The sequence below is a fragment of the Marmota flaviventris genome, chromosome 9 (genome assembly GCF_047511675.1).
Source record: "Marmota flaviventris isolate mMarFla1 chromosome 9, mMarFla1.hap1, whole genome shotgun sequence".
Lineage (NCBI taxonomy): Eukaryota > Metazoa > Chordata > Mammalia > Rodentia > Sciuridae > Marmota > Marmota flaviventris.
Genome location: NC_092506.1, coordinates 55,184,576 through 55,203,877, shown reverse-complemented (window position 1 = coordinate 55,203,877; position 19,302 = coordinate 55,184,576). Strand labels below are relative to the sequence as shown.

Below are 19,302 nucleotides of genomic sequence, written 5' to 3'. Positions count from 1 at the left end.
CAACAAGTAGGAAAGTATGAATGGTATAACTATTACTAGGAGATTCTGTTATGTAAATTGTCTGAAGAAAAAAAAATTAAATCTGAAAATCAATAACTGTGAAGGAAATTGAGAAGGGTTAACTTAAAGACTCTAAGGAAAAGCTATTTAGCATGTGTACTTACATGACATCATTATTTATTATTATTTATATATTGTATACTATTCTTATATATACCAAAAACACAACGTATTATTTATTATTCTTGTCCTGTAAATTATATGCAAAATATAAAACAATCTCCAGTTTTTTTTAAAAAAAACTCTGACAAGAATTTCAGAGAAATGTAGAAGCTAATTAGAAAATCGAAGGTCAGCAACTCTCAAACATTTTGCTCACCTTTACACTTTAAAAAAAAAAATCACTGAGTGTCTTAAAGAGCTTTGTTTATGTGAGCTCTATTTGTAAATATTTATCACTTTAGAAATTAAGGCAAACATTTAAGAATTCACTTCTTGGGCTGGGGATGTGGCTCAAGCGGTAACACTCTCGCCTGGCATGCGCGGGGCGCTGGGTTTGATCCTCAGCACCACATAAAAATAAAATAAAAATGTTGTATCTACTGAAAACTAAAAAATAAATATTAAAAAATTCTCTCTCTCTCTCTCTCTTAAAAAAAAGAATTCACTTCTTAATTTATTTGGACAATCATAATAAAACATTAGGTATTCACTTTAAGTAATATGTTCATGCAAATAACATTCCCAAACAACAACAACAAAATAATAAGACTGGCCTTGTTTTACATTTTTGTAAAACTCTTTTAGTTTCTGGTTAAATAAAATATAGGCAGGTTTTATTATCTGCTTTTTACATTCAATCTATTGAGATAGCAGATGTTATGTAGCCTCTGTAAAACTCTATCATACACTCCATAGAGAATGAGAATAAAAAGGGAGAACAATACCTTGGTTTTAGTAGGAAAGTAGTTTTGACATTGAGGACCCTATAAAAAGATCTTGTAGGTCCTCAGTGTCTCCAGACCATACTTAGAGAATCTCTGATATAACTAAATTTAAATTATAAATGTGGTTACAAAAATTTAAGAGAAATATTAGTAAATGGAACCCAGAAGAACACTGAAAGATGAGGTGCCATGTCCAAGTGGAATTCATTTCAGGAGCAAATGATCATTAAGAAATCTATTTAGTATGGATTTAATGTTAATCAATCATTCAATCATATCACTATCTGCTAAAAAGTATTTCACAAAATTCAATATTAATTTTTGACTTAAAAAAATTAATAGGGAAGAAAATATGATAATTCCTAGGAAAAGAAGATATGATTAAACAAGTATGTATTTAATAGTCCACGTCATGCTTAATTAGAATATACTAAAAACACGATGTGACACGGCAGAGCTTTCTGGTGCACTTAGGGATTGCTCAGGATGGTAATGAATGGGGGAGCCAGTGGTAACTCACAGCAGACCCTGATCAGTATCAGAGATGGTGGCTGGAGGGTGAATAATCAAACCATTTAAACCATCATTCCTCACCACTTTCCACTGCCCAGTGTACTTTCTTACTGGTGAGGCAGTGAGCAGTGTTTTTTTGGATAATAGTGCCTCTACGGAGATACTCAGTGGCAATCTGCAGGCAGGCCAGCCATGGCCAGGAGCTGGCTGTGGCCTTCTTGCGTCTCATCATCCACCTGGGTTGGGGCCAAGAAGATGCATATTTATTGCCAATGGAGAGACACCTGGAAATAATGATAAAAAATATTTATTCTATTCTAGAGAGATAAAAAACAAACATTACCTGAAGTGGGTCTCTCACCCAGGAGCACAATATCAAGCTCACCTTTGACCCCCTCTTTTTTTTTTGCTCTAACTATTCAGTCTTCAAATATTTTAGTTGCAATATCTACAATATATCTTACATTCATCTTCTACCCACTAGAAGATATTCTATCTTAGGGTTTTAGTCCTCTGGGTAGGTGTGATATTTAAAATCAGACACATGTGAACTTTCTTGTCCTTAAGTTTGTATGGTCACATATAAAGGAAGAAAGTTTTAAAGAAGGTTTGAGTTCAGTGAGAGAAAATTAAGAAAACGTTCTTCAGGATATATAGTGAATTATTTAATTTTATTCACCAAATATTTATTTGATACCATCTTTGTTCTGGGCATTGCAGCAGGTCCTGGGAATTAAATGATAACTGTCACTGAGGGTTGTAACCAGATTCCTTGGAAAATACTGTTTGGTTTAGGCTGATGAAAAATGACTGTGCTGAATGTACTCCCTAGTGGCCAAGAGAAGGAAATATTGCAGCCACACTTCACCTGGGGTCTCTGTGCATCATGAGGTCATTGTCAAGGAGGACAGAATGAAAAGATTCAGACTGCTCCCATCCCTTCTCATTACAAGTAATATTCACTATCCACTCCACTCTATTATTATGTGTTCTATGTTTCAGAAAATTTGTAAAAATAGAAATAAATAAAAAATAATATGCTTGACTTTTAACAAACTATTAAAATGGCAAAGTATGAAAGTTTCCCTACTTCCATCCTCTGCCTGGTCCCCTCACCAATGTTTCATCTATATGGAACAGGATATCGATGTCTATGTCAGTGAATGTCATGGAGAACACAAGGAAATGGTAAATCTCAGTAAATTTCAAAACTCATTGATGTTAAAACATAGTGGTTTTACTTGCTGTTATTCAGTGAAAGATCTTGTGAGTCAGAACAGGAGTTGGCACATAATTGAGTCATCCCCACCAAATGAGTCAGTTAAGAAGGGAGTTTTTATTCTTGGACTGGAAATATTTCAGCGTTGCTTTGAACAGAAGGGACAATGACCCTTTTGATATGTCAACTTGGTTGGACTTGCGCCTGTAGTTATTCAATTGAACACTAGGTGTTGCTGTGAAGGATATTTGCAGCTATCATCCCTAATCCATTGCCTTTAGGTAAGGAAAATCATCCTGGACGTAATGAGTTGGAAGATCTTAAAAGCAGGGCTGAGGCTTCCTGAAAAAAGAGAAGAGATACTGCCTACGGAGAACAACTTCAGTTCCTGCTGTGGATTCAATACTCTCGACATTTTCCTTTTCTGTTTGCCTGCCTTAAGGATGTTCTTGCTTGGTCAGCTCTTACAAATCATGCAAGCAAATTTTGAAGCACTCATTTGCTAGAGCTGCTATAACAAAGTACCACAAACCAGGTAGCTTGGAACAAGAAGAATTTATTGTCTCGCAGTTCTAGAGATCCAAGATCAATGAGCTGGCAGGTTTGTTCTTTTGGAGATCTGCGATGGAGGTTCAATGGACCTTTCTTGCTTCTGGTGGTTCACTGGCAACTCTTGGTGTTCCTTGGTATTATGATTTGGGAATAAGGTGTCCCCCCAAAATTTCTGTGTTAATGCATGAATATTCAGAGGTTAAATGATTAGACTGGAAGCTGTAACCTGGTCAGTTCACCCTAGTTTGAATGGATTGACTGGGTGGTAACTTTAGAGGAGGTGGGTCACTGGAGGTATACTCTGGAAGAGTGCATCCTCACTCTGGACCCTATCTCTCCCCCTTTATCTACTTTCTGACTCAATGAGGTGAGCCATTTTTGTGCACTGTGTCCCTCAACCGTGATATCCCACCTCACTTTGGATCTAGAGCAATAGACTCAGCCATCTATGGATTGAGAAATTCTGAAACCAGAGCCCCAAATAGACTTTCCCTCCTTTAAGTGATTCTTGTTAGGAATTTTGGTCATAGCATTGCAAAGCTGACTAAAACACTTGGCTTATAAATGATATGTCACTGGATTTCTGCTTTCTTCTTCATATCATGTTATTCCTTTGTATGTGTGTCTCTCTACATCCAAATTTCCCCTATTAAGACTAGCATTCATATAGAATTAGGGACTACTCTAATGACCTCATTTTAACTCAGTTAATCTCTGTAAAGACCCTATATCCAAGTAAAGTCACATTCTAGGGTACTGGAGGATTCCAACACAATTTGGAAGGAAAACATATTCAACCCATCACACCTGCTTCTCTGACTGAACCCTGGATAATATGTTCCATATATGTGTGTATGTGTGTATATACATATGTGTGTGTGTATACACACGCATACACATTAAGTAGTTACAGTCCCCAAACAGCTTACCAGAAGCATTAATTTCTTCAGATGGCACATTCCATGTCTCCAGAAACACTGGTCCATCCTCTAATACCAAGGTATTTAAATCTGGATATAAACATAACATAATTACTTAATTCACACACACACACACAAAAAAGGGTTGGTTTTCTTTGTGTGAATTAAGTCATCAGAAAATGACTTATAAGTCATCAGAAAATGACTTATGAGATAATGTTAGAATTTTGGGACACCTCAGTTAGCAGGACTCTGTGAGTATTTTAACTGAGAAGTGGAATATTGTAACTATAACCTGGCTTTTTTCTTCCAACAGTAGTTTCTTAACAAGAAGGAACAACTTGGGAAGCAGATAATTGCTTCGTGGGATCTCCCATATGGAAAAGGGATCATGGTGAAGACTGGGAAAAAAGATGTGTAGGTTCCACGGCCTGGGATTGGTGATTATATTTCATGTTCTGTTTTTTTTGTTATATGAGCCCTTGCTTATAGCCAAGTGTATCTTATCTGATTTAATCTCCACTCCATTCTTTCCTAGACATGATTATTCTCCCATTGTAAGGTTGAAAATGACATTGAGATGATTCTTTCTTAAAAACCACACATCTAGTAAGGATAGGCCAAGATTCAGACACACCATATATCTTTCTTATTTATAGGTTCCATATATGTGAATTCACCTACTCACTAAAATGTATTTATAACCTCAAAAGCAATATTCATGGTGCTTTCACAAACATCTAACTTTCAGGTTTTCAGCTGACGTAAAATAAGGCAATTCCCTGTCTTCTTGTTTCAGCTCTCATCCTATAAACAAATGTCCTTTTCGTTGTCTATTTAGTACCACATTGTGGGTGTGCTTTTTGTTGGTGACTTCAGTTTAGTGTGTCTTCCAAGCATAGTGCTGAAGTGCCCTCTAGTGTTCCTAAGTGCAAGAAGACTGAAATGTACCTCACTCAGAATGTGTTAGAAAAGCTTTGTTCAGATATGAGTTATAGTGCTATTTGCTCTGAATTTAATACAAATGATCATTAATACATATGAATAATGTGTCTTTAAGCAGAAACACTTAAAACTAGGTTATGTATTGATGGGTTGATAAAAAATGTACAGTGCCCCCAGGAAAATAACTTTGTATTTTCTTAGGAGGAATGGCTGAGTAGCCACTTATTCAGTGTTCACAGTGACTTTATAGGATCTAATTACCACAAATTATGAAAATCAAATGGATCCATGTTGGATTCTAAAGGCTTCCCTTTATTACCACTCTATGAGGATTAGAATTAGACACTGAAGGATCGTTGCCTCCCTCTTCTTACCTGCTATAGGAATGAAGGAGACTGCAGCCTGGAAGCCTCTGAAGGTCCCATTTTCATCTGATTGGAAGTTGATGAGCATGACACTGGAGGAGCTCAGCACAGGGGGAGGGACATCATAGCCACACAACCGAGCTGGTTGAAGACCAATCCAAAGCATCATCCAGTGCCAGGCAAATAAACATGACATGGATAGGAGAAAAAAATGTGTCCTCTAGTTAACTTTTGAGAAGTAAGCTTTTCAGGTAAATATCACACTTCATTTTCAAAATAAAAAGGCAGCTTGCTTTTTAAAATATTCATTTAACCCCATTGATGTTTCAATTCTGTTTCGTCTGCCACACTCCCACTAAAACGCTGCCAAGAGTTGGTTCCAGCTACAGGGCTTATTTTGATGGGACTTTCCCCATCTGGCTCTTCCTTCATTGTGGGCCTTTTGAATTTCCCTTCAAGTGGTTCTTTGGTCCTGTCTCTCTCCTCCTGCCCTTGAAAAAGGAGTGGTGGTACAGGGGAATTAAGGAAAACTGAGCCATATCCTTCATCTCAAGACTGGGTCTAAATGCAAACCAGGGGAAGCTGAGCCTTTGAGGAACACAAACCTATTTCCTTCTTCCTTTCTACATCACTGTGCACTGTCACATAGTCAGAAGTGCAGTCTCCACTTTCTTCTATTTCCAGACTCTGAAATGACAGCTGAGGAGACTTAAGGTTATTCTCAGAGTAAACAATACAGATGAATGACCTTATTTTGATTAAGCAAAGAAATCTGGATTTGCTCAACTTGCTCTGGAGGAAGACCTTAGAAGAGAAGAGTAGCATTTTCCGGTTTTCAACTAAATTCCTTCTTCTTACTCCTCCTAGAAATATGCTTATATTTAAATTCTTATCTTTCATTGTGAACAAAAAAATTTTTTTCCCTTAATTCTGCTGAAATTTTTGCCTTAACTCTGTTTTGGTTTTCAGAAAACATTAGAAAAAGAAGATCTATACTCATCTCACTCATTTGTAAAACTTATTTGATCTTGTTTCTGCTCCTAATTTCTGACTTATTTTAGTACTTCAGACACTGCCACGCCCAACTTTTTTCAACTTTTTAATTGTCCAATCCAATTATTCTGCCTTATTGAGGGGTGTGGTGGTGTCTGAACAGTTCATCCTTAATTCTCATTCTCTTTAAACTCTATGTCGTAAGCCCAAAACTATTTGCCACATCTTTTTGTTTATTTGTTTTATTTTGTGTTTTAAGTGAAAAGATCCATTCTCTGGAGTGACTTCACCAATTCAGTTTTACTCCTGCATCTCAGACCTCTTTCCTGTTCAAATATGGTCATGCACAACATAACAATGTTTTGGTCAACAATGGACCACATATGGGACAGTGGTCTCATAAGATTATACATCTTGTGACCTTGGAGCTGTCTTGGTTGTGTGAAGACACTCTGTAACAGTCACACAATAATAAAACACCTAATGACCATCCAATTCTCAAGACGTGAACCATTGTTAGGAAATACACTCCCACACTGGAGAACTTTGAGGCTTTGAGGTCTTGTCTGCCCTTACTCCTTCATATACCCCTTGCTTTTAATTATTATTTTAAAAGAAATACTGATAAATAAATCCTAAGTCCAATCTCATCCTGACTGTAGCCTGACCTTCAGCTACCTAGTGACATCTCTCTGCAGATGGTCCACTAGTGTTTAATGGGAAAACAAACCAATGAATGGCCAGTAACACTCATAGGCAAATGTGGAATAAACACCATATCCTGATATTGAAGGGTCTCAGCCTTACCTCCTACCAGCCCCCCACCCCAAGTACACTTGTGACTTTTTGAAGCTAGTCATCCACTGTGCCTATTCTGCATTGTTTCTTCTTTGCTCTATCTCCTCTACTTAGAAGGCTTAATGATTTTGGACTAATTGTTATTGACATCTGTTTGCCATTACACACACAGTGTTTTGTCAGAGGTTGAATTGTAAGGAAGAAATGCTTGTTTCTAGAAGGAACTAGAGACTGATAAAGTCACCAGGTACAAAGGTTAAGACAACACTATTTTGGGGGGTTTGGTTTTGTTTTTAACAAAAACTAAAGAGTGCAAGTGCTATCTAGTGGTAAAAGTGGATAGTTGCAGGGGAAACTAAGCTGGTTCATTATTCAAGTGTTTAATTAAAACTTGAATATAGCAGTGGATAACTCAGATAAAAACCTCTGCTGCATGGTGCTTCTGATAGCTGTTCTGTGGATATGCTATGGCTAAGGAAGAGTAACCCAAGTAAATACCTTAATTATGTGATGTTTGGGGGCTTGAAAAATCCAGTTACAGTTGGCCATGTCATTGTAGTCTTCAGGATAGTGAAGACTCTGTATGATGCCTTCTTTAAAAAGGATAGTTAAGGAATTGCAACCTGAATCTGAAATACATAAAGAAACTCTAAACAAATGGAAGCACCTAAGGAAGAGGAATTCTCATTGTTCTCCCTCCCATCTCTCACAGGTGATGTGTGAACTGAATCTTTAGACAGAGCCAACAAGAAGGAAGAGGGATGTGCATAGATCTTACAGAATTCTTTGGGTCTTCTCAGCTTACTTGGTAGGTGATAAATACAAAGCATCAAGGCTGTGGAAGGAGAGACTGCACCCTGCTCTCAAGCTGGCCAGTTGGTCCCCTTCACTATGGAACTAGTGGGCCTTGCCAGGGGGCTTATGCCTATGATGCCCAAACTTCTTCAAAGGGTCTGGAGGGCATGTGATAAGTATAAATGGTTTTACCAGGAAAGTAGTTTGGGGTAACAGCTTTATAGGTGAGATTAAACCCAGTGGCATAATCTGTGGCATCAGAGATGAACTTCAGCTTTATAGAATTGGAACCAACAAGAACAGAGGAAGGGAGGATTTCTCCACAGAGTTTCCCTGCAAGATGAGAAAGAAGATTCTTGGCTTAGAATCTAGAAAACATCACCCTTTAAATGACTTAAAGAGAACTGAATTTTCCATGATATTTCAGGATTGTCTAAAACAGGGTGTCTCAATCTCAGCACTATTGGGTGTCTTATGTCTCTCTCTCTCTCTCTCTCTCTCTCTCTCTCTCTCTGTTTTTGGTGTCTTATGTAGTACCCTGGCTTCCACCAGTAAAACACCCTCCAGTTGGGACAACCTAACAGCTTTCTAGTAATAGTCTCTACAGTTGTAACATCCAAAAAAGTCTCTAAGACATTGCCAAACATTTCCTGAGGGGCTAAATCGTGTCCAGTTTAGAACCACTCCATTCCTGTTTCTTATGTAACTTTTGTCTCCTTTTTGCAGGTAAAGATCCTTTTCATGCCTGGGAAAGCAGCTTTCTTCTTGGGATACCCTGCAATATGCCTAGATTTTACTCCCAGTTTAATAAGAGCAAGTGAAAATGATGCAGAAGTGAAATGCCCTGTGACCCTGCAGTCTCAGGTTCAGTTCCTCTGTACTCCTCCTGATCTGAGTCTCAAACTGGGAGACCGGAAGTGTGGCATTTACAGATGACTCCATGCCAAACATATTGTAACCAGACCTCTTTAAGCCACTTATTACTGATTTCCACTGGTCAGTGTGAAAATCCACTCACCAAAGAGTCTGTCTTCCAAAGAATACATTGCCAGGTGATTGTGGTGACAAGACTCTGCATCCATGCGGGAAAAACTGAGCAACACATGCATTCCCTCTGGTACCAACAGGGTCCAAACACACTGTCTGCAGACAGACACGTGGAGAGGATGTTATTTCTAGATAGAAAGTGACAATTGCTGTCCAGTTAATGGGTGGAGCCAGACTGGAGGTGGGAGTCTGGGGAAGGGTGACAGAAGGGGCTACTCACTGCTCACTGTCATAATACACGTGGAGACTTTCTGGGAAGTGCAGCTCCCCATCAGACCCGCTGACTATACCATCCTTTTCACTGCATGATGCTGGGAGGGAAAGTCACGGAATCAGGGTCAATGATGTTGGCTGGCCATAATAGCCCCTCCTTCCAGAAGCTGAGGACACTGGAGCCTCCTGGTTATTCTTTATGTACTCTTTCACTCTTTATGAAATATTTTCCTGTCTTGCCTTCTGAGATGCCATATTCATTTTTGTTCCTTTTAGATCCTGCTTAGCCTTGGGATTCTGGATTTGTTTTTCTCCTTAATTCTTTCCTCTGACCCCATTCTGTGGATACAGATATTTCCCAGGTTCTATCCCAGCATTCATCTTCTCTCTATATTTCAGACCTCTGACCAGTCTCAGTCATTCCCTCAGTTTTGATTATTATCTCTGCTTTTCTAAACTTCAGACAGATTTTGCAATGGTCTCATAGCTATCACCCTGAAACTCAACATGCTGCTGATGGAATCTCTCTGGGTCAGCAAATCTGCATCTGCTTCTGACTTTATGACTTTCTGTATCCTTAGTATCTTATGCTCAAAACTATCAAAGAATCAAGTTTGTTTCTTTCCTCTTCCTTGCTACTGCTCATCAAAATGACTATAAAGTCCATTCTTTTATCAGGAAAGTCTAGTTCTAATCTATTTATCTAATTAATCAAATTCTTATTGCTCAATAAAGTCTAAAATTTTTGGCTGACGTTTGAAGTTTTCATAACTTGCTATCAAGTTATCTTTCTATTCTTTTCTCTCATGAAACCCCATTACACATCCTTCATTTCAACTGTTTTGGCTGACTTACTGGTCTCTTACATCCTGCATTCTCTTACCTCCATCTTTCAATATCCATCCTTGGATAAGGATGATTCCTTCAACTAGATTTTCAGCTAGAAGCAGCCTCTGAGCTCTGAGGATGCTATTTTCCATATGGCATTTTGTAGGTAGTTTTATGGGCTCAAGGAACAATTGAAGATCTGAGCTAAAGAGGCCTTAAAGACCATCTGGTCCAACCTCTATTCTTTATAGATGAAGTAACTGAGGTCCAGAGATAGGAAAGAGCTTACCCAAAATCACAAGGTGAATTAATTGCAGAGCTACAATGTGATACAGGGATGAGTCCCCTATATAATGAAGGACACTTTCAGGGAGGTGTGTGGAACTTATTTACCACATCTGTACCACCTCTTTTCTTTCCCGAGTCTCTGATTCAAAGCTAGAGTTTGTCAAATGTTTGCTGAATTAGATGGAGCACTGAATAGACAAGAAAAGAAACAGGAGAGAATCCAGGGCATGTGATTGTCCAAACTGGCAGGGCTGCAGGTGTGCTTGGTAGTTTTATACCTAGTAGACATGAAAACTCTTGCTGAGGGTAACTTTTGATTATAGAGGAAACTGATATTCAGAAATGCTATATGTTAATTCATGCTCATGGTGGAGTAGACTACAAGGAATACCCACCTCTGGAGCTCTTTCTTTGATGCCCTGGGAAAGAAAAAGAAAAACACAACTCAAAGCTTAGGTATCACAAACAATATTTCAAAAAGTTGGCTCAAAAGTGCAGAGAATTTTTAGTCAATATACTATTATGAAAATCTACTCTTGTGGAAAGAACAGAAAGGATAAATGGCAAAGTATGAAAGGGGTCTTGATATAAAAAAGTAGATGGTTTTACTTGGTTTATTGAGTAGCCTAATTAAGAAACAGACAGTAATTAACCAGTGATTAACATGACATTTACACAGAACAGAAAGAGGTGATTGTACATAAAAATGGAGGCTAGAGATGGAAATAACTTTCCTACAAGCACAAAAATGTTTCTAGAATATCTACAACTTGAATTTAATGCTCAGGTACCTGATGCTGTGCCATATGCTCCACAACAAGTCGTTTTCTACTGAACTAATTTGAATGAACTGTTTCAGGAAAGGATGGAAGGCCCTTTAAGGCTGTTAGAAACCAGGTAAAAAAACAACTAAGTTGAGTTTGGAGGTATAAATGAGGCTACAATTCAGCCCCTGGTGTATGCACTCGCTGGCCTTTTCTGATTTACTGAACTTGGTTCTGTGCCAGGGCTTCTCACTACTAACATCGGGGATGAGATTATTCTTTGTGGGACGCTGTGCTGTGCACTGTTAGTATACTTAACAGCATCCACGGCCCCTACCCAGTAGGTGCCACTGCCTCCTCTCTAGTTGTAACAACACAAATATCCCCCCAAATAGTTTCCTGGGTGGCAAAATTACTACTGTTTTATGCTATAGCTAGCTGAACAACTGAGTTGCTGGAACAACTGAGAAATAAGTGGAGAAAACATATCTTCAAGTTGAAACTGTTTCAATTAAAGGCAAACTTGACAAAATAAAAAATGTATGAATTCATATATCATTGAACATTTTCTACTGTATCACATACCATATTCAGCTCTTGTTTTTGACAACAAATTTCATAATCTTTATGCACCAATTGAGAACAGAAGTAGACCTCTTTACTCTGGTCCTGACTTGGCTAGACAGCTGATGATCTGCCTTAGCAGAACACCAACTTCTTAATCTCGCATAATGGCTTTATTACCAGTTTGGATGTGTTCACGGATCCAGGGAAGCACTTTACTAAGATCTGTGAAGATCCCAGGGGACCCTTGCTCATCTTTCTGCCTATTGTTTCTCCAGCTTCGACCACAGCCCAAACCCCAGGAAGTCACGCCAGCCAGAGTCCAGGTTCCTTTCTTATTTCTGCACATGAGTGAGCCACCTGAATCTCCCTGAAGAAGAAAGAAGCTTCTTTTACCATCATTGTCAGTGTTGATTCCCTACGGTGCTCACTCTTTATCCGTAGGATACTTAATAATTGACCTCAGCTCTTGATCAACGGGAGAACAGAAGACCAGTAAAATTCCAAACATCTACAAACTCCAAATAAGAAAGCTCCATCCATCCTGTAGGGATGAATCCTGAGCTTATTCTTGGCATTATTTCTATTATTTGGTCTTTTTGGAAAAATCAGATAACCTCCTCTGAACACCCCTGCTCAAAACAGATTGTTTAAACTTTCCCTTTATTTTGACTTTATTTTTCCTTTTTACTCTGGCTCTTCTTTCCACATTCCAGGTTTAGCTGGAATCAGCCTTCCTGAAGCCCCTCACCTGCTAAAAAAGCTGAGGAGAGATCTGCCTGAGCGGAGCCTGTCAGCCCAGCCAATGCCACTCACCTTACATGCATCCCTCCCTCCATCAGGGGAGCCTGTGCAGAGAAAGGTCTTCCCATTAAATGGCTTCTTTAGGGTTAACAGAACTGCCACACACTCCTTCTTGGATAAAATAGGCAGGTTCACCTCCTGCAGGACTTGTGAGAGGATGCCATCTGTAACACAGGACAGGAGCCTCAGCAAGGCACACTGACCCTTTCTGAGTTGAAGATGCCCTATTCACCTCATCAACTGGATTCAGGTTTGTGTCCTTTGGAAAAACCTAAATTTCCAAGTACAATGTTACATTTTTTATCTTTCAAAATGTTGACATAACTGTTTAAAAAAAGTAGATTAAAATTCTATTTTCTGATCGCCCACCAGAAAGTTCTAAACTCTGATTAAGAAGAGTGGCACAGGTATTCTTACCTTCAGTCAAGCGGCCCCAGCCTGTAGTTGTACAAATAAATCCAGCCTCAAATCTTTCCCCTGGTTCTGGAAGACACACAGGTCCCACCAACTGGCCTAAAAAAAAAAATTAAATCAAAGCAGTGCTCATCTCATTCACAGAGGACAGGACAGGATACCATTAGCCATTCACCAATTTGCATCTAGGTAGTCCCCAAAGACCTTGGTGAGAGTTGTAATATCTGCTTGGAACCTACTGGGGTTACTTATCAGACAAAGATCCTCTCCTTTCCTGACTCCACATAATTCTATATCCAGAACTACAAGCAAAGAGAGTTTCAGGTAGAGAACCTTCCAGCCTAAATCTCTATCTCAAAACACATGATTTAGAACAGCTGGGTACATGCTATATAATATGAACTGCAGGGAATTATGAGTCAAAGGTCATGAAACAGGGGGCATTCAAATCAGGGTGAATTTCAAATGTTTACCAAATTGGAAGGTCCCAGCCATTCTCAAAATGGCAATATCATAGTCCATTGGTTTCTTGATGGTGAATCTTGGGTGTACAATGATGGTTTCAATGGTGAGGGTTTGCTCTCCTGGCTCTTCCTGGCTTAAGTCATGTTCTCCAGCAGTAACGTTCAAAGTTGATGCAAAGTTTCTATGAAGAGGGAGCAGTAAAATGGTGGATTTCAATGAAACTCACAGCACAGCTGCTGACAAATTTGTCTCTTTAAAATTATATAGATAATGTGGGTGGTAGGGTTGCTGAGCAAATGAGAATGATTCCAATGCTATTAGAAAAACATGCAGAGATCCCCAGTTTCAGTGCAGAATTAGTAATTCTGCCACTGGCCTCATACGGAGCAATGATATGATAAACTTAACATTTATTATCTCTAGATAATCAATTCTGATTATCTAGAGATGCATATACATTGTAATTCAGGCTTCTAAAGTCTAGGGGACCATATTCAGCTATCCTTAATACCAATGAAATCCTTTGAGAATGATTTGGGATTCCCACTAAGTATGCTGCTTCAACGTCAAAGAATTCATGCAGAGTGTATATTATGAAGAATAGCATCATAACTCTAATGTCACAGAGAGCACACACACTCAAGGGTTTAGAACTAATTACAACAAGGGAAAATTGGGATCTTCTCCTTACCTTCCTTATATCTGTGATTTAAAGACCTTATATGACGTGGAAAAGACCCCATCTTCCTGGGTAATCAGAAAGGAGTTTGGTAGGATTGTTGAGATGGATGAAGAGCTTTGGCTTACCATCTTTTGGAATCCTTCATCTCTAAGATTGATACTTTTATACAAAATTAGAAAGGGCATCATTTTCTCTTGGTATATGCCTCTGAATTTTGACTATATTACGTACCTAATCTAACATACAGCATCTCACTAGCCTACTGTCTGCCGCATTGTAGAGAAATTATCAGTTGACTATTCTTTTAGTCTATTAGCTCTCCGGTGGTAGGGATTGTGTCTCAATTTTTGTATGTTGGCACTCCCTGGTGCCTAGCTGGGCATCCAAAGAAATTTTGCAGACTTAAATGAAAGAGGACAAAAATGGAGACAGGATCTTGATTACAATTTAGTAAAGTATTTTACCTCTGTGAAGAATGTGTATTTTCAACCTAGTTGAGTAGCATCTGACAATGTCACCAAGCCCCATTTGTGTTATAGCATTAGAGTTTCCCCCATATTTTAAGAGTCATCACTGATGATTCCAAGGGAGAGGAAGGGGGTGATCTGATTTTCTTCCTTGAGTGAGTCCATCCCTACCTGTTTGCCACACAGTGAGCAGCTGTGATCACCCACTGTGGAGAGATGATGGTTCCTCCACAGATATGCTTCTGCCTTTGTTTCAGAGATACCTGAATAGTAAAGACCTTAAATAGGTACAAGTTCATGCTCAAGGATTCCCCCCTTCCCCAAATCTGACAACTGAGCATATTCTAAAATATACACCCAGATACTCACTCATAATTTCTTAAGGGGTAAAATGCATACACTACAGCTCAGAAAGAAGGGCAGTGCTGGAACCAGAACATTCCCAGCCTTGGTCTAGATAAGATGTAGTTAATTTGAAATGATTGGCTATAAGAGTTTTAGTAGAGTTGGTAGTTAGAAATATTGGCATTTATTTCTTTATTTGGATAACACTGTTGACCCAGATCTGTGGCTCTGACAGTATGAACATTACCTATGAATGAAGAAAAAGAAGTAGAAAATGTAGCAGAGTACAGCTGTTTTGGGAAAAAGGCAAGTTGTAGACTTGGGAGCCTTTCAACACATGCTCCAATTCTCCAAGCCTCTTAGAGAAATAGTTTGGACCTATAATTTTCTCATACTTTTAATAAACTCTTTGACCCTTTTATCTTTTTCAAAGTCATTCTGATTCTACCTCTCAAGCATACTTTTTATCTTTGGTTTATCTTATTTATAATATTTTATTTGATTCTAAAATGACTTAAATGTACAATTAAATACTTTTAATGACAATATTTACATTTTTGGAATTAGAACAAAGCAATTTATTAGAATTGTCAACTTTTGACCAAAAATTATTTAATGAGAAATCAAAGGAAAAGTAATGCAGAGAGGGCAATGGTAGAGCTCAGGCATGCTTAGCATTTGTGAGACCCTGGGTTTGATCCCCAGCATGAGAGAGAGGGAAAGAGGAAGAGGAAGAGGGAGAGAAGGAGAGAGGGAGGGAGGGAGGGAGGGAGGGAGAGAGAGAGAGGAAGAAAGGAAAAGAGGGGAGAGAGAGAAAGAGAGAAACAGAGTGAAGAGGCCAAGAATAGAACAAAGAGCAAGGAAGTAAAAGTCAATGAATTACTGTTACTAGGAACTGAACATGGACTTCTAATTGTCTAGAAAAACACCTGATCAAGTAACTAACTGATCAGTCTAACTATTCTATCAAGTATTTAACCAGTTAATCAAATGACAATGACTCAGTTAATCAGTCAACCTCCTGAACACAAACTTAATCAACCAACCATTAACATTTGTTCATTGACCTAAAAGTTATGACTTATCCATGAGAAGTAAAAATAAAGAAGGATTGCTTTAAATGGAAATTTAAGAAGCAAGAAGATAACGTGACCTCAAGGGTAAGGAAAATCGCGAGAGTTTCAAAGACAATAGATGCAAACCCTGGGGCTGGTGCAAAAGCACAAATCCATTTTCATGTCATAGAAGGATCAGGAAATTAAACTGAGGTAGAATTCCTAGGACATTAGATACTAAGGAGGCAGTATTCTTGATTACTCTCTGAGAGGTCCTATTATATATGTGAGAACCTTACACCCCAAACACAAAGTGGATTCTCTGGTCTTTATAACAAATCAAGTATTTTTAAAAATATACTCGTTCAATCAAGAATTGTTTTTTAAATAGTAAATTCATTTTTTTTAGCTTCTTGAAGTGGTATTTTTGTCTTAAGAGTTGAAAGTTGTGGATTGCATTACTTTTAATAGTTTGTGACTCAAGTCAACAGTGCATATAATTGTTCTGAACAAACTTTTTCTGGAACTCAATTGATGTACATCATGAGGAACTTGGATTTTTGTATGCACTCATAAGATTGTTAGTGAAGGACTAGACAGGATGGAGCACTGAAGACTCAATTATTCAGGAGATCCAGCCCTGAGACATCTCACAACTCACATACCAGAGAATGTTTCTTGAGACTCACCTGCCAGGGGTAAGAACCCTTTTTCACTTGGCTTCCCCCAACAATGCGACTGAAAATGTTAAAGTAATTCTGAGGCCCTACCTTAGCCAGATTCTTCCCACATTCGGTACCTGGGGAAAAAAAAATAAGACAAACATTGAGTGACTAAATAGTTTTTAGTACTGAGCAACATAGGAAAGCCTTCTGAGCAAGAAAAATCAACAAGACAGGGAGCAGAAAGATCACAAGATGATTCTAAGTTAAGTTGTTGGGATTTGCTTTAATTTGCAGTAAATTGCTCAGTTTGTGTCATGTAGGACAAGTATATCATAAAGGGATATACTTTCCTGAAGTATGGAGGAGGTCTCCAGTGGGTTATTAGGAATGCAGACCTCTTTTGATTCTGAGCTCTCTAGCCCCTGAGAGTTTTCTCACAGCACTCTGTATTCTCTTCTGTGATATCTATCATGCACCATTATGGCTATTTCTATGTCTTTCAACACAACTGTACAGTGGGATCCTCAAATATAGGAACATAAGTCTTAGAAATACTGAAATCCACAACATCTACCACAATTCCTGAAGAATAAAGTTGTTCAACCAATTGTCAGTGATAACATCCTCTGCTTTCATTGCAGTTGTGTGCATATTTCTCTGTTCCACCCATGAGACTGAGTCTAAGACTGCAGTCTGTGGTGCCAGTCACACAGTCATATATTAACAAATGCTACTGGATTTATATCTCTGCTGGGATGGAAAATGACACAGTGTTCAAGGACTGTGGAGTGAAGACAGTGTCCTGATTCACATACCATAGTTTAGAATAGAAGGTTGCCAGGTAATAAGACAAATCTTTCCTCTTTATGGAAAAGACTTTATCCCTTAAAAAGTTGCATTCATTTGCACTCCGTGGGCTTTTTTGACTTCTCAAATAAAAAATAGGTTAGATTAAAGATACTGACCTCCACCAGGTAATTCAGAGATGGCATGTCACATGTTCTTCCTGTAGGTCTTTCCACATGATTTTAGGAGGGTTTATAAAGCCCTGTCTCATAATCTACCCACTCCTTTGCCTAAATAAATCCTCTCATTTACTTCTGAGCTTGGAAATCATCTCAAGTGAGGAGTCGTCCTTGATTTCTTAAAACTGGGTTAAGGGTCTCTTCCATGGGTTGTGTAGCAATCCTTCTCCCCCAGCCCATCACTTAATCATTTTTACCATGCTATACTTGTACATTTTGCTCTATCACCAGACCATGAACTATTTGAGGAAAAGACCTACATCTTATTCATCTCTGTATTTCTTAGGTTTAGCACAATTCCCAGCATTAATTTCCCATGGAAATGAAGTGAGTCATCAAAATGTTTTTTCTTTAGAACATATCTCTAATAACACAGATATTTAGATAAATATGCTAAAATATAAAACCTCTTTCATAGGACTCCCTGTTTAATCTCCATTCCATGCCTAAGGATCAAGCATTGTTATCTACGCATTTCAGATGAAAAAAAATAAAAGAATCAAAGAGATGCTCACCTAAATGATAGCAGTGCATGAATATAATGCTCAGGTTTTTTTTTTTTTTAATTCTGAAGCCAGTGGGAGTACGATGTTGGATCAACATCTTATTTTCTAACTGCTTCAGCTGAATGAGTCATAATTACTTTAGATACAAAATTTATTGTTTCCTGAACTCACTGAAGCAAAGACAGAAATTTATTATTTCCTGAACTCACTGAGGCAAAGACAGAAAACATAGTGGTTCTTTAGGCTGGCACAACTCTGACCACAAAGAAGCCTGCCAAGAGCTATTTTCAGATTATGATAATCACAAGGAAAAGACTATTTCCAATATATCACAGTGAACATGCTTCATATTTCCTAGTAAGATAATTTTCCAAAAGATTACAAATGCTTCTAGACCTATGCTTATGTGTAGAGTTTGCTCCATGAAAGATGGTACTGTGAAACATGTCCAAATAAATAAATAATCCCAATTCACTTAGTACACCTAAGTGAAACAAACTTAGTTGCATTCCTTAAGTATTTCACATGCCGATTGTAGGAGCAAAATCAAAAAAAATTTATTGAAGAAACAATCAGATCTCTAAAACTTATTTGCTTGTTCAATTTTTCCAAAATAATATGGAGTGCAGTTGTGATGCCCATTGTCAGCAAAGGTGGTTCCTTCAGAGAAAGGTAGTTATAGAGCTTATTTGGAACTTACCTTTGGGAAGAGGAAGATTTGCAGATGTGCCTTGTTCCAAACAGACCATTCCTAGTAGCAAAATCATCTTGTTCCAGCTTACAGGCATTTTGAAACTCAGATGCCCCTGAAATTTTAAAGACACTAAGGAGAACAAAAGTAGAAATAAGCCAATTTAAAACAAGTTCATTCATTAACTAAGGCATGAGGCATTCAACCATGCCCATATGATGTTTCTCAATGTGGTTTCTTGCAAAATGTAGAGAATCAACCACAAAAGCAGAGTCTTCATCTAGACTTATGTATTCATTACACCTACATCAGTCAGTTGCTTCCCCTAGAAATGTTTCTGACTAACAAAGTGTCTGGCGTCTAAGGTCTTCATTTGCAAACATTACTTACTCCGTTGTATAGGTTACTGTTTTCCAAAAGAAGATTGAATAC

The 19,302-nt window shown here is 38.2% G+C and overlaps 1 protein-coding gene across 1 annotated transcript; it reads right to left on the bottom strand.

The window, feature by feature from the left end:
• Positions 1 to 2,956: 2,956 nt before the first annotated feature.
• On the bottom strand, positions 2,957 to 18,967 carry Ovch2 (ovochymase 2). Its single transcript, XM_027942272.2, has 16 exons — positions 18,880 to 18,967; positions 16,673 to 16,782; positions 14,755 to 14,846; positions 13,443 to 13,615; positions 12,973 to 13,068; positions 12,568 to 12,719; positions 11,932 to 12,121; positions 10,819 to 10,842; positions 9,315 to 9,405; positions 9,066 to 9,190; positions 8,240 to 8,380; positions 7,751 to 7,881; positions 6,067 to 6,160; positions 5,471 to 5,602; positions 4,161 to 4,241; positions 2,957 to 3,021 (listed from the first exon to the last, which is right to left on the bottom strand). The coding sequence occupies exons 1-16, from the start codon at positions 18,965 to 18,967 to the stop codon at positions 2,957 to 2,959; spliced, it is 1,785 nt and encodes a 594-aa protein (XP_027798073.2).
• Between the last annotated feature and the right edge of the window lie 335 nt (positions 18,968 to 19,302).